This window comes from Gregarina niphandrodes (genome assembly GCF_000223845.1).
Source record: "Gregarina niphandrodes unplaced genomic scaffold scaffold00036, whole genome shotgun sequence".
Classification (NCBI taxonomy): Eukaryota; Apicomplexa; class Conoidasida; order Eugregarinorida; family Gregarinidae; genus Gregarina; species Gregarina niphandrodes.
Window position 1 is genome coordinate 108,563 of NW_011645805.1, and position 13,655 is coordinate 122,217.

Sequence of the window (13,655 nt, forward strand, 5' to 3'; positions counted from 1 at the left end):
AGAGGGGAGGGGTGGTACTAATGAACCCGAAATCGAATAAAATACTAATAAGGAAGCCATGTGAAAATAGAACGTGTTAACGAACAACGACAGTATTTACCTTCCATGAAATGCTTCAGATGCTGGCTTCCCTTTGCCGCCTCCACCGAGATTTGGAATAGTCTACCATCCTCACTCTCCAAAGTGATGGTCTGTGACTCGTTATCTCGGCCAGAAACTTCTACGACCATGGTGAAAATTTCTTTTTAAAAACTCTCAAATTCGAATGGTGCCACTGGGGCCGTAGTTTTTAATTTTAGGCGTGTTGAGACTTGTGGGATGTCTGAGTTCGGCCGCCATGGCTTGGCCGCCGTGGCTTGGCCGCCGTGGCTTGGCCGTCATGGTGGTTTGGTCAGTATGGCTTGTATATAGGTCGTTATTAAAATTATGGCTTCGGAACGATTTGACCGTCAGTTGCGGTTATGGGGTGAGGCGGGCCAAATATTGATCGAGGAATGTATCGTGATACTTGATGGGATTGATGGAGTTAACGAAGAGATAGCTATGAGTTTATGCGCTACAGGTAGGAGGCACACTGGCACGAGACTTTCGATCCTATTCTGATAGGCATTAAGGGTCTGGTTGTTTATTATCCGGATGACCACTGCGGTTGTGGTTCATATGTAGAGAGCTGTTCCGCGACCTGCTTGCCGACGACGACGACCAAGTCTCACGGTGTTAATCAAAACAGAACAAATCAAAACGGTCCCGATCAGAATGGAGGTCGTCAGCACTCAAGTTTCGCGGAACGTATGGGTCTAGGAAATGCGCTAGAATATTTTCGGCGCTTGAACCCCAACGTGAAGGTGACCGCTGGCCATGTGTTGCCCGAGTGGGTGGTACAAGAGGCGTCTACGAATATAGGTGTGCAGATAGTACTCGTTTCGAGTGGTGCTCCGTTACCCGATTTATTTCTTACGGACCCGGTCCGGCGGAGACTGGCTCTAATCGTTACTGTCCGTACTTCCCCCGTTGTCTCGGCAGTAAAGTTTGACCAGGTACGGCCGAAGCTTATACTTCATACCCACAGTAACAGGCCACCGTTTTCAATGAGACATATGGCGGCTGAGCCTGAAATTATCGCCTTACTCGATAAATTCATGACAACGTCCGGAATTCCGAACAGAGTCTCGGCAGACGAAGTGTGTCGAGATGGGGCTCCCGATGGGGCTCCCGTTGATGTCGTCTCAGAAGGCCCTGTACGAGCGCCTTGGCTACTTATTCTTTTACATATCGCTCGCAAATACAATCTAACTGTGAATTCTACCGAAGGAGAACAAGAATCCATTAACAAGTTTGCGAATGCAGAGCTGGAACGCTTGAGCCACTCGGTCGACCCGAGATGTCGTAAGGCAGCCAAGATAAACAAGTTCTGGCTTACCCAGGAGGTTGCCGCCGAACAGCTGTGCGGGATGCTCCAGACGAAGAAGAATAGGAAGTTGTGGAATGAGGAGTTGGGTGGTCTTGATTCTCAATTACTTTCTGTCTTGCACATATTTACCGAGATCGGGCGGCTGCCATATGGTGGATTGCTGCCAGAGAACCATGACTGCGATCGCGACATCTACGTGGAACTTAACGAGACTATTGCAGCCTTAGTCAAGAGAGATTTCGAGCGATTAGAGTCTCTGACTCCGGCTTCTGCAATTCCCTTTGTGAAAAAATCCTGGAAGTACTTGCGGGACCAAGGCTATGGTGGCCTGGGCACCGTCCGACTGTCGCTTAACTCCACCGACCCAACGTCTTCCACCAACCGAACGTCTTCCACCGACCCAACGTCTTCCACCGACCGAACGTCTTCCACCGACCCAATGTCTTCCAACGACCGAACGTCTTCCACCGACCGACCGCCCTTGAGCGACTTGGCTTCCAGTTTGCACGCTGTTATGAAAGATATTGACTTCAGAGGGGACACGTCCGATGCGGTCATCATTAACGACCACCCGAATCACGAATTGAGTCACGTACTCACCACTGTGCCCCCACCCTCGCTCAAGGGAGCGGTCATTCTCGGCTTGGCGATGATGAATGACCCACAGCTCATTGTACCCCGACAAGGAGTCTTGCAACAAATTGTACTAGGATCAGACCAGGCCAGAACAGATTGTCGGCAACGAAGTACGCCAGGACAGACCAGCGAACGAGAGCGCGGGTTTACATTGGGTTTGGTTGAGTACGAAGCGGCACTACGACACGCTTGTTTGGAAGTTTGTGAAGAAGCAAAAATCGACCACTGTGTAGTGGACTGGGCGGTGGAACGAGCGACTTTGGACGTTACCAAGATGGACCCTGTGTTACAGCCCACCCAAAGTGGCATCCTGGGGGGGCTTGTGACCACGGAAATCCTTAAGTCCATAACCAGACAATTTACTCCTTTCCACGGAACACTTGTGTTCGACCCATTCACCACCCACACACTCATGATTCCTTACGTGTAAGGCCACAAGGGCTAAGGCCACAAGGGTTAAGGCCACAAGGGTTAAGGCCACAAGGGCTAAGGCCACAAGGACTAAGGCCACAAGGTTGAGACAGTGAGTTAGCAATTTCAGTGATCTAGCTGAGCAACTTCAATTTTCTGAATAGGGAATTAACCTTTTTACGGTTGTAAGGTTTGAGGGCAATGACAGTGGGTATATTCTCGGGCTGCTCCCTCCAGCAATAGTGTTTGACGTCTTTCGCCGCAAGAACTTCGCCCAGGTCTGTGAGTTGACGTTCTCCGTCGATGCCCAATACTATTTTATGCATCGTCTCGAGAGACTCAAGGTACACACGTGTTGCCAAGTCATCTCGAAACATCTCTGTTGCCGCCACGGCTGCATGGGCGCCCTGAGCAATCATAGCGCCCAGAGGCCAACCAAGATCCTTCCGGATGATCAGGTACTGAACGAGGTCCGTGGTTTCCTCATCCATCGTCCCCTCCTCCGTTCCTTTGTCCTTCTTGCCCTCCTTCGTTCCTGTCATACAAAAAATCGAATGAAAAAACCCACCCCACGATCGTGTAGTAATTATTGCATAAGCAGCGAGCGATCAAAAAGTTTCCCTGAAGTCGATGGCGCCCCAGGTTCTTGGGGTCGGTTGTGCTGCAGCCTGCTGTCTCACACAGTCCCCGCCTGCGCTGATAATTGAAACGTCGGGGATACTCCCAGCAACGGAGTCTCGAGCGAGTGAGCTAGTCCAATCGTGTGAGCCGAAGTCGATCAATTCAGTACCCTCCAGGCCATCGACAGTTGCACGTCGCAAACTATTCCGAATGCTAGAGCGGGTACTGCGCGTACTGGAGGAGCGTCTAAACTCACTGATGGTGCGTCTCAATTCTCTGGCCCGGTCCTGGGCGTCTTGCCACAGATTGCTGCCACTTTTCAGCAGGGCTTGCGCGTACTCAACAAAGACGCTGGAGGGCTCGGGCTCCACAGCTGCCACGGCCGCTGCCACGATCTTGGTCGCCGTCTCTCCCGCTATCTCTCTCCCCGCAAAGGTCATTGTCAACTGCTGCTTACGCAGGCCCTCTCTCACTTCTTGTACAAGGGCCACCAGAGGTTCACCTATTGAATTCTTCATCTGCGAAATAGGAGCCCCCACTCCCGGCGTTATAATGCTACGTCGAAATGACGCGGGTAGCCCTTCTTCCAAGAGCTGAATTGCTTTATGCAACCTCCGAGGCAAATGAGGCCACTCCATACATGCCGGTATTGACTCTTTATCAATACGAATCATGCCAGACTCGCTTACGTCCACTAAGTAATGCTCTTCGGAGTACGCTGCATCCAACAAGTTCATGGCATCCTTCTCCGCAGCCAATAAGCTAATGCAATCCTTCGATGTCTTAAAGGTTATCACACCCAGATATGCCTTCCAGCCTTCTTTAACCGAGCTTCTTACCGCGCGTGTCATCACACCCGACGCCGCGAAATTTTTCCGCCAAAACTGCCCGGCACTTGTTGGCGACTTCACCAACAAATCACTGCGAACGCTTGCAATTAACGCCAACTAATGCCTCGACGACAACTAATGCCTCGACGACATACTAACTAGCCCCCCAGTGAGCCCTCCGAAAAAGTCTGAACCTTTCACACGGCAAAAAGTCTTCCAAGTTATATGAGAAAATCCTCCGTATCATCCTCAAGGATTTCTTGATTATTGTTAAATTGTGCGTAGTACATCTCAACTACCTGCGAAGGCTTGGTGGCCTGTTCAGTTTGTTTGTCTTCCCTGACTCTAATGAATCTCGGGAAGCGTAAAGCAATACCTTTATTATCGGTATTCATCTTGTTGATAGCAGCAGTATGCACCGGGGACAGGGACAGGTCAGCGGCTCTAATTTCCCATACCTGCTGCGGACTGAACCAAACATCAGGTTGAATTCTTGTGTTGTAATAATACGGTTTTTGATCGCACACGTGTGTTTGTAAGTCCTGATAAATATTTTGCAAGTCTTGTTCAGAAAATCCAGTAGCCACCTTGGTTATGGAATAATATTCCTCGTTATCATATATTGCCATGAGGAATGAGCCATAAGCGCCGGATCTTTTTCCTTTGCCGTAAAATGCGCCGATAACAACAAGATCCAATGAGTCCCCTAATGAGTCCAGATAGTCTTTTTTGAGCTTTAACCAATTTACAGTTCTTTTACTCGGTTCATATCTTGCTTTGGACCCCTTAAGTACTTTGATCATCAACCCCTCGGTTTGTTTTTGTATCGCTTCATCCATTAGCACCTCCAGTTCGGACTGGTCCGAACAATTCTGACCCCTTGCAAACTCCATTTCATTGGATACGGGGTTGAAACATTTCTCCAATTGTTCCAATCGTTTATACAACTCAAGATCTACTAACGATTTCCCATTACATCTAAGACAATCGAAAACGAACAAACATACTTGAACATCAATTGATTCCGCATCCACATCCTTCCGTTTTCTTGTACTTAATACTTGGAATGGTTCAATCTTACCAGTAGCTGGATTGATAGCAACAACTTCAGAATCAAGTATACAATCATTACATTTCAAATTATTTATAACTCGATCCCGAACATCAGGATACTTTTGATCTAGCCTCTCCATGTTCCTAGAGAATAGTGATACATTATTGTGATCGTCCTTGTGAATCTGTAGTCTTTCTCCATCATATTTGAATTCAGCTCGAAATTCCAACCCCTCCATATTATTAAGTACTGTGGTATAACTTTTAGTGGGCTTCGCCAGCATAGGTGCTACAGGTATGCCTGGAGATAACTGACATCGTTCATGTAATTGTTCTCGGGTAAGCCCGTGCATCAAGTAAAATACAACCACGCCCAAGTTAGGCAGTCTACTATAACATTCACGGATACATATTTCCCACTTTTCTTGCTCTGTTTTACCTTCAACGGGAAAACGATTTTCCGGCTCCTCGGTCTTACAGTCCTCGGTCTTACAGTCCTCGGTCTTACAGTCCTCGGTCTTACAGTCCTCGGTCTTACGGTCCTCGGTCTTACAGTCCTCGGTCTTACAGTCCTCGGTCCTACAGTCCTCGGTCTTACAGTCCTCGGTCTTACGGTCCTCGCCATCAAGTATCTTATCTCCATCACGTACCTTATTGTTCCCAGTGGCATCCTTGGTATCGTCGCATTCTTGGTGGTCAAATAAGGACCTGTGTTTGGTGCTGTAACACTTAAACTTCAGATGACTGGATATGTAACTGAGCACCAACGGAGTAACCCCGGTATGGGTAAGGTCTTGTACAGCAGTATTAAAGTCCTCATTTTCTACAAAGCTTCCTTGCCGGTTTTGATGTAACGGCTTTGATAATAAAAATGCATGCGTCAATGCCTGTATAATTGTCGGTGTTTTTACACCTATTCGAAGTTGTTTTTGGAAGAACCTTATTATATACTTGGGCTCCTGATCTATAGCCGGTACCAGTAATCGTTTTAAACCCTCTCGACGCCGCAGTTGCGAATTCTGGCCTTGATGATTCGCAATCTCCAACATTTGTTTAAATACATACTCCAATGTAAGTCTAGGCGGCTTATACAATGTCGTCATCCCAATTTTTGACTCGTAAGCTATCGTACCCAGATCTCCCGATTTCTTCAACAACTCCTTAACTTGATTGATACTACGAGAATACAACTCACAAGTTATCTTCAGAAGTGTATTCTCTCCTATACCTGTCTCTATACCAAAATATGTAGGTCCCAACTTTTGCATCGACAAATACAATGCATACAACAACTGACTGGGACAATGATATAAGATCGATCGGAAACAATTTCCCAATATCATCCACGACTTTTTCTTTGAACCAGAACCGCTATTCTTCAACGACTCGATTGCGTACCAAGCATCTGCCAGTCTCGAAAATCTAAACACATGCCAAACCTTCTAAACCTCCCCCCCCCCCTCCCCCGGTCCTTGCTTACAAGTACTGTTCCCCCAGCCCCGCTCCTTGCTTACAACCACCCCCGGTCCTTGCTTACAACCACCCACCACCCCCGGTCCTTGCTTACAAGTACTGGTCATCAATATAGTGTTTCTTGTTATCGCTCCCAGTAAACGCTTGCCAGTCATCGCATGTCTCCAGAGCTGGATTAAAATGCTCATCCAATATACTGACATGGCCAAATTGATGAGCACCATCTCCTACCAAGTCATCTCCCACCAAGTCATCTGCCATCAGGAGCTGTTCTACATGCTTTTCTGCCACACTACTTTTCTCCTCATCTTGACACGCTGGTTCAATTCCTGACGGGGTCGCATTACCACCATTTTTACGCGCGGCATTTTCCAAATCTAGCAATATACACTGATTAGTCGGGCACTTGAAAATGCATACCTTGGAGCCAGTCAGATGGATCTGAACCGTTCCTTTTATGACTTTCAACCTTCGGATCCAATATTTTAGCTCGTTTCGGCGTAGAGTCAATCTTGCCTCCAAACAAAGTGGTTTGTATGTATCTTTTGGACTGGCTCATGGATGACGGCTTACGCAAGTGGCCTCGTCACTTTTGCCGCCCGCTTTTACCTTGAATAAATCTCTCTGGACCAACCCCCACCCCCCCCCCCCACTCCCGAACTATCCGGAGAGCAGGCAGGGACTATCCGAAGTGTGTTACAAGTGTTGTGGGTCGTTGTTTATTAACAGAGCCGCACCGTGAATGTCCCGGCAGGCTGAGTGGAATTATACAGTGCTAATATCTCTCGACTTGGAAGAGACGGGTGAGAGAGAGAGGGTTACGGGAATCGGGTTGAGTAATGGCGTCGTTTCGTAATGAGCCGAGTACAACAGGAAAGGTGTTGGTCTATACATCGAAAGGGCCTTTGGAAATTGAGTTGTGGTGTCGTGAGTGTCCGAAAGCTTGTCGTAACTTTATTCAGTTGTGCAAGGATGGTTATTACAATGGCTGCCAGGTGCACCGGATTATCAAGGGCTTCATATTGCAGACTGGCGACCCGACGAACACTGGCTTTGGAGGAGAGTCCATATACGGCCCGCAGGGTTTCCCTGTGGAGACGCATGGCCGCCTCTTATTTCGGTATCGAGGTCTGGTAGGTATGGCGACAAAGGACGAAACCGCTGCAAGAGACGTTCGCGAAGAGCTGTCGGCAGCTAGAGAAGGGACTGCTCGCGTGAGCAAGACCAACGGGTCACAGTTCTTTATTACGCTCGATCGCTGTGACGGCCTGAATAAGGATATGACCTTGTTCGGCAAAGTGGTTGGAGAGTCGCTGTGGAACCTGAGTGCACTCGCCGATTGTGAGATCGACCCCGAGACCGACAAACCTTACTACCCGCCTGTTATCAACAAGACCGAGGTCATTCAGGACCCTTTCGGTTGCAAAGCCCGAAAAACTGAACCCGACAAGCCGTTGCATGACCCAAAGCAGGAGGCTCAGACGGAACCAATCACGCAGCAAGAGGTTCAGCGAAAAATCAACTCCAGGTTTCAGCAACTCGCTCAGTCAAAACCCTCATTCCTATCCTTCAACCCCGACGACCTCCTCGACGACGATCTCCTCGACGACGATCTCCTCAACGACGATCTCCTCGACGACGATCTCCTCAACGGCGACCTCGCAGAACAACACCTGTCTCGCGACGGGGACGGTCGTCAAGACACAAGAGGGCAGCACAGTGGAAGGGGCTTGAAACTTGCCTCCATAAATGATTTGGTTAACAAATTACAGACAACAGAAACGAAGGAACAAGTAGATGAAGAACAAGTAGATGAAGAACAAGTAGATGAAGAGACGCAAAGAATGCTGCGGCTCATAGAGGAAAAGAGTCGGGAGGTTGCTGACTTGCGAGAGCGGCTTCGAACAAGCGGTGGCGATGCAACGGTCGGTCTTATTGAATCTCCACAGCGGCGCGGGCAGAACGACATCCCAGGTCAGCACTCTCAAGACCAGCAAGGGTTCCCAGACCGGACCTCCCCGGAGGGGGCCTCTCCACACGAGAGGTCTCCGAATAAGGTCCTTCCACAGGGGAGATCGGACGGTGGCTTTCCACAGCAGTTGGAGAGGGAGTTTAAGGACTCGGATTCCGTGGTGGAGGATGCGAGTTATAGGAAGCAGGATGTCGAAAAGTTGGTGATAAAAAAGGGGCTTGGGAGTCGTAAGCGGCTGGAGGTCGAGGCCGCCAACGTACAAGACAACGACCTGTATGCTGACCCCCGGGAGCGGATCAAGCGTCTCCGGCAGCATCAAGGCAAGTTGCACGGACGGAAGGAAAAAGCGGCGCAGCAAAAGCTTGCTGACTTCCAAAATAGGCTGCGCAATGCCGGCAGGCCAGGCGATTGGTTCTCGGAAAGACTCAATTTCCCAGTGGACTCCTCCAACGCCTACGACCAGGCCGCAGACTGACTGACTGACTCCAACGCCTACGACCAGGCCGCAGACTGACTGACTTCATGAGTGAGATGCAGGTCCGGTGGGTCTGCCGGTTCGGTGGGTCTACCGGTTCTTCATGAGTGTTTTATAGTGGTTGTAGTCGTCGGCGTCAGGGTTTTCGTAGGCGTCGAGGTATACTGTGTCCCTGCGGATGGCCTTGCCGTCGTTGGTGAGGCTGCCGTAGCGGGCGCACGCGACGGCGGTGCCAGCAAGACCGAGGAGCGTCAAGACGACCATGACGGAGAAGCCGGTCTCGTCGTCAGCAACGGAGCCGTAGACGAAGCGCGGACGGCGGTTTTGTGCGTTTAGGTTGCGCGTGGCATTGCTCGCCTCTATACCGCCAATGAGCAAACCCTGGAGAACTCCCATGCCCATCCCCACCGGACCCGCATTCATGCCGCAACTGGCCAGCCCAACTGTGTCCGAGGCAATGATGGCTGCCGCGTTCGCACCAAGCGCCAACTTTTGTTGTTTTCGCTGCATCTCCTCCGTGTAGTTATCCAAGGAGCTGTCTGGATAACCACGATCTCCGTAGCCAGGACGTCCGTAGCCGTGATTGTGCTCCAAGTCGTCCCGATCTGCGTAGTCGTAACCGCGCTTTATATGGCGACCATCATACTCGGGATCTAGAGCACGTGCCGTATTAACAGGCGCATCCTGAGCGCGTACGCCACTCCTACTTTGGACGCCGTCCCGTGATCGATCTCTGTCGAGCAGCTCTGCCTCCGCCGCTCCAGGCAGCGCGACAGGGACCGTGAAGGCGTCCGTCATGGCCAATATAGACAGAGGCACGGAGTTATGAGCTCCTCCATGCCGGCATATTATGGCTCTTACCATGGTTAATTTTACCAAATTTTATCGTCCGAAAACCGGCCGTCAACTTCACGCCGTCCGCAAGAGTGAAGTGATTGATCGGAACAAAGCTGCGGGAAAGGCAGCTGAATTGTATGACATGTAATCGGGTAGGTCATTTGTACTATCGTCGCTCGATCCGGCGCTTATTGGGGCGTCATGAATTAAATGGGAAAAAATACTCAGTACGAATTGAGCCGGAGCTCGCTCACTCGTGTAATAGGTCACTGCCATTCGAAGTCGCGGTAATTAGAGACGATTGCCCGCCCGTAGTGAGTGGAATCACCACTGTCCATTATCCTGACCGTAGTCTCTGTCTCTGTAATCTCTTTCTCTGTAGTCTCTGTGATCGTCTCGGTAGGATCTAGAGGAGTAGTAATCCCTTTTCCTTCGGTCGTAGCCCCTCCGATAGTAATCTCCTCCTCCGCCTGCTCCTCCTGCGGCGCCACCGTTCCCACCTAGTTGTGATAGAGGAGGTCGGCTGGTGGAGATGTTCCAGTCTTTGTCTCTGTTTATGTTGTAGTCTGCGTGTTCATCGTACATGGTTTTAAGTAGTTTCCGGCGGAGCGACCTGGGAACATGTTTGAGGTGCATGAAATTACAATAGCCTCCCCGTGTGCAACAGCCTTCCACAAATTGTCGACAACGAGACTCCCGGAAATCCGTGACGGGAGAGAATTCCACCTCTATTAACTTTTCCGCGTAGGACCGACCTCGCAATCTCTTGAGGCAATTGTCCGCATATTCTTCCGTCGTGAATTTTACATACAAATTCCCTATCATGTGATCGCCGATATTATCGCATACTATTATGTCTTCCAACTCACCATACTGAGCCAGCTCCGTCCACACCTCGAAGTAAAACGCCTCGAAATGGTCTTGCGCTTCGTCTGCCGCATCATCATCCACATCCTGCCCTTCCGAAATAGCCAACGCACTTGGCGGATTCTCATACATGTGCCGCAAAATTAAGGTCTGACTCGCAGTCGGCTTGTAATGTGTTCGACTACACTGGTCCCCATGCCGACAGGCGCCGATTTTCCAGTAAAAGGGGCAGTTGATCCTATAAGCACGTACCACCACAATAAACACGTACCACCCCAGCGCCCGCACACTATTGGTACACCAGCATTACCTGCGTAAGGCTATGCAGTAACCAACCGACGGTAATCACCAACCAGCCAACCGACGGTAATCACCAACCAGCCAACCGACGGTAATAACCAGCCAGCCAACCGACGGTAATAACCAACCGTGGAATAGTTACCTGTCCTCTTCTGTTCCGATGATTCGCGCGAGGTGCTCAGCCATGAATTTCGACCCCTGTAAATTTGCACCAATAGATGACTCCGGCGGGCTGGACGAAAGCGTCCCAGTGGGATGCTGCAGAGGGCTGGGAGGAAGCTGTCGGTCGCAAACTGCTGGACCGGTCTGTGCCTCCACCCCCAGTTGACGTCTTGCGTCGCCTTTTCCTCCAGCTGGCTACTGAGAATCAACGGAACCGCCACCACTGTCTTGTTTTTGAATCCCCTTCTGTGCCGACCCACCGCTGTCCGCCCCATGATCTCGGCGACCTGAATAGAACCTTGGAGTGTTTACAACAAAAACTCGTACTCCTCCTCCTCCTCCCCATCCTCCCTCCCCTTCCAAAAACCGACTTGCTCCAGCCAGCCCACTCGAACGAACCTCAATTTCCCCCGTCTACGACCGCAACTCGTCTCAACTTGGGACGCCACCCAGTACTTGACCTGGCCTCAAGCCTCGTGTCGTTGGACTGAATTCGGGCTCGCTCAAACCGGACGTTGTCTGGCAAACCGGGCGGTGTTTCCATTCCTGTGAACGAAATCATTTTGTAGGATATCAGTCAAAGATTAAACCATGAGTTGAAATCACAGCGGAAGCAGCTACAGGAGGCCTTGGAGGAATCTACGGTTTTGTTGGACCAGAGGAATGAGATGTGTGACCAACTGAGAGAGCGCGTGGCTAGAGCACAAGCACTGTCCAAGCCTGTCCGAACGCGGAAACTTCAGCGGTTCTTTACTGACTGGAGTGCTCCACTGGAATGTCTTCCGCTCCAGTCAGTCGCCCTGTCGATGACTGCTCCGCGGGCCACGCTAGAAAACGAGGAAGACAGTCAGACACGGTCGCCACCCCCCAAGACGGATGGGGACAGCACGGTCCATCTGGCTTGCGAGAATGCGGAACTCCTACAATGCATCAAGCTCTCTGAACAGGCCCTCAGGAACCAACTACTCGACTCCGTCATGAAGTACCCTGGCCACAACGAAATCGCCCGCACGGTCAAAGACATCACCATGTACACATGCAAAGACCCAAAGGAAGAACTCACTACCTATATACGCAGTGTGTGCCACATCGTAGACGCCTCTCTACAGGCTGCTGCCCACCCCGTCCAGGAGGCTCCCGCCCACTCCCATAAACAAACCTCGACCAAACTCCCAATGCCCGCCTCAGCAACGCCGATCCAATCCACGCCTTCAGCTCCCATCGCAAAAACTACCGACGCCGGATCGCCACTGGCCAAGCCGCCAATGACCAAATCCTCAATGGCCGAATCACCTGGGGCCAAGCCACCGCAGGAGGCCAAGCCGGCTGTGGCCAAGCCACCGGAGGCGAAGACGGATGTGACCAAGACGCCTATGGCCAAACCACCTGGGGCGAAACTAGCTGCGACAGAGCCATCACTGGGCACTCCCGCTATTTCAGGTCCATTCCTCGAGAGCAATTCGGCAGCTCCCAAGAGCACGACCCAAATGCATCCGGCCCAAATGCCTGCGACCCAATCAACACCAGCACCGTCAGCACCAGCGCCGTCAGCCGTGGTCAAGCCCTCCGTGGTGAAGCCCTCGGCTGCCCCATCTACCGTGGTGAAGCCTTCGGCTCCCCGATCTACCGTGGTCGAGCCCTCGGCTGCCCCATCTACCATGGTGAAGCCTTCGGCTGCCCCATCTACCGTGGTCGAGCCCCCGACTGCCCCATCTACCGTGGTCAAGCCCCCGGCTGCGAAGCCCCTGGTTGCGAAGCCCCTGGTTGCGAAGCCCCTGGTTGCGAAGCCCCTGGTAGCGAAGCCCCCGGTTGCGAACCCCCTGGTTGCTGAGCCCCCGGTTGCGAAGCCCCTGGTTGCGAAGCCCCCGGTTGCGAAGCCCCCGGTTGCGAACCCCCCGGTTGCTGAGCCCCCGGTTGCGAAGCCCCCGGTTGCGAGGCCCCCGGTTGCGAAGCCCCCGGTTGCGAAGCCCCCGGTTGCGAAGCCCCCGGTTGCGAGGCCCCCTGTTATCTCGCCCGAAACCGGAACCGAATCGGCGGTTGATACCGAAGTGGCGTTCCAGTCTGCAGACGCACAACACACGGATGAAACGATGTCAGCGATGCAAAGGTTAACTAAGTCGGCGGTTAAACTTTTCTCGGCTGTCATCACCACGACTGCGAAAACTCCCGACCCTGCACCTCCCGACCCTGCAGCCAAGCTTCTCCCTCCTGCGCCCAAAGCTGTCTCTCCCAAGAACAGGGCCGCCCCTCCTATGACCGAGCTGCCCGCTCCGCCGGTCATGGGTCTCTCTCCTGAGATTAAAGAAGCACCCATTGCCGCGGAGCCTCCCGCTTATACAAACAAGCCTCCCGCTCCTGCAACCAAGGCTGTCCCCCCTGTGACCAAGCATCCCGCTCCTGTGGTTAAAGCCGGATCTCCTGTGACCAAGCCTCCCGCCCCTGCAGCCAAAGCTCTCCCTCCTCTGGTCAAGCCTCCCGCTCCGGCAGTCAAGGCTCTACCTCCTGTCGTCAAGCCTCCCGCTCCGGCAGTCAAGGCTCTACCTCCTGTGGCTAACACCGAATCTCCTGTGACCATGCCTCCCGCTCCTGCAGCCAAGGCTCTCCCTC

General features: G+C 51.9%; 10 protein-coding genes across 10 annotated transcripts; 4 read left to right on the forward strand and 6 right to left on the reverse strand.

The window, feature by feature from the left end:
• Positions 1 to 100: 100 nt before the first annotated feature.
• Positions 101 to 230, reverse strand: GNI_136690 (Skp1 family, tetramerization domain protein; the record flags this gene model as incomplete). The annotated part of the gene is made up of 1 exon (XM_011134135.1): positions 101 to 230. A coding segment is annotated over one exon (130 nt), but the record flags the coding sequence as incomplete, so codon positions are not given.
• A 196-nt stretch (positions 231 to 426) lies between these two features.
• GNI_136700 (putative ubiquitin domain protein) lies at positions 427 to 640 on the forward strand (the record flags this gene model as incomplete). Its single annotated transcript, XM_011134136.1, has 2 exons — positions 427 to 562; positions 615 to 640. 2 exons carry the CDS (start codon positions 427 to 429, stop codon positions 638 to 640), a joined length of 162 nt encoding a protein of 53 aa, XP_011132438.1.
• A 457-nt stretch (positions 641 to 1,097) lies between these two features.
• Positions 1,098 to 2,477, forward strand: GNI_136710 (hypothetical protein; the record flags this gene model as incomplete). Its single annotated transcript, XM_011134137.1, has 1 exon — positions 1,098 to 2,477. One exon carries the CDS (start codon positions 1,098 to 1,100, stop codon positions 2,475 to 2,477), a length of 1,380 nt encoding a protein of 459 aa, XP_011132439.1.
• A 115-nt stretch (positions 2,478 to 2,592) lies between these two features.
• Positions 2,593 to 3,000, reverse strand: GNI_136720 (peptidyl-tRNA hydrolase type 2; the record flags this gene model as incomplete). The annotated part of the gene is made up of 1 exon (XM_011134138.1): positions 2,593 to 3,000. One exon carries the CDS (start codon positions 2,998 to 3,000, stop codon positions 2,593 to 2,595), a length of 408 nt encoding a protein of 135 aa, XP_011132440.1.
• A 66-nt stretch (positions 3,001 to 3,066) lies between these two features.
• GNI_136730 (hypothetical protein) lies at positions 3,067 to 3,930 on the reverse strand (the record flags this gene model as incomplete). Its single annotated transcript, XM_011134139.1, has 1 exon — positions 3,067 to 3,930. One exon carries the CDS (start codon positions 3,928 to 3,930, stop codon positions 3,067 to 3,069), a length of 864 nt encoding a protein of 287 aa, XP_011132441.1.
• A 200-nt stretch (positions 3,931 to 4,130) lies between these two features.
• On the reverse strand, positions 4,131 to 6,994 carry GNI_136740 (DNA ligase; the record flags this gene model as incomplete). Its single annotated transcript, XM_011134140.1, has 3 exons — positions 4,131 to 6,384; positions 6,530 to 6,812; positions 6,856 to 6,994. The coding sequence occupies 3 exons, from the start codon at positions 6,992 to 6,994 to the stop codon at positions 4,131 to 4,133; spliced, it is 2,676 nt and encodes an 891-aa protein (XP_011132442.1).
• Positions 6,995 to 7,274: 280 nt separating this feature from the next.
• GNI_136750 (peptidyl-prolyl cis-trans isomerase, cyclophilin-type) lies at positions 7,275 to 8,882 on the forward strand (the record flags this gene model as incomplete). The annotated part of the gene is made up of 1 exon (XM_011134141.1): positions 7,275 to 8,882. The coding sequence occupies one exon, from the start codon at positions 7,275 to 7,277 to the stop codon at positions 8,880 to 8,882; it is 1,608 nt and encodes a 535-aa protein (XP_011132443.1).
• A 90-nt stretch (positions 8,883 to 8,972) lies between these two features.
• Positions 8,973 to 9,680, reverse strand: GNI_136760 (putative transmembrane protein; the record flags this gene model as incomplete). Its single annotated transcript, XM_011134142.1, has 1 exon — positions 8,973 to 9,680. One exon carries the CDS (start codon positions 9,678 to 9,680, stop codon positions 8,973 to 8,975), a length of 708 nt encoding a protein of 235 aa, XP_011132444.1.
• Positions 9,681 to 10,043: 363 nt separating this feature from the next.
• Positions 10,044 to 11,072, reverse strand: GNI_136770 (putative U2 snRNP auxiliary factor, small subunit; the record flags this gene model as incomplete). Its single annotated transcript, XM_011134143.1, has 2 exons — positions 10,044 to 10,824; positions 11,029 to 11,072. The coding sequence occupies 2 exons, from the start codon at positions 11,070 to 11,072 to the stop codon at positions 10,044 to 10,046; spliced, it is 825 nt and encodes a 274-aa protein (XP_011132445.1).
• Positions 11,073 to 12,328: 1,256 nt separating this feature from the next.
• GNI_136780 (hypothetical protein) lies at positions 12,329 to 12,879 on the forward strand (the record flags this gene model as incomplete). The annotated part of the gene is made up of 2 exons (XM_011134144.1): positions 12,329 to 12,488; positions 12,524 to 12,879. 2 exons carry the CDS (start codon positions 12,329 to 12,331, stop codon positions 12,877 to 12,879), a joined length of 516 nt encoding a protein of 171 aa, XP_011132446.1.
• Positions 12,880 to 13,655: the final 776 nt, after the last annotated feature.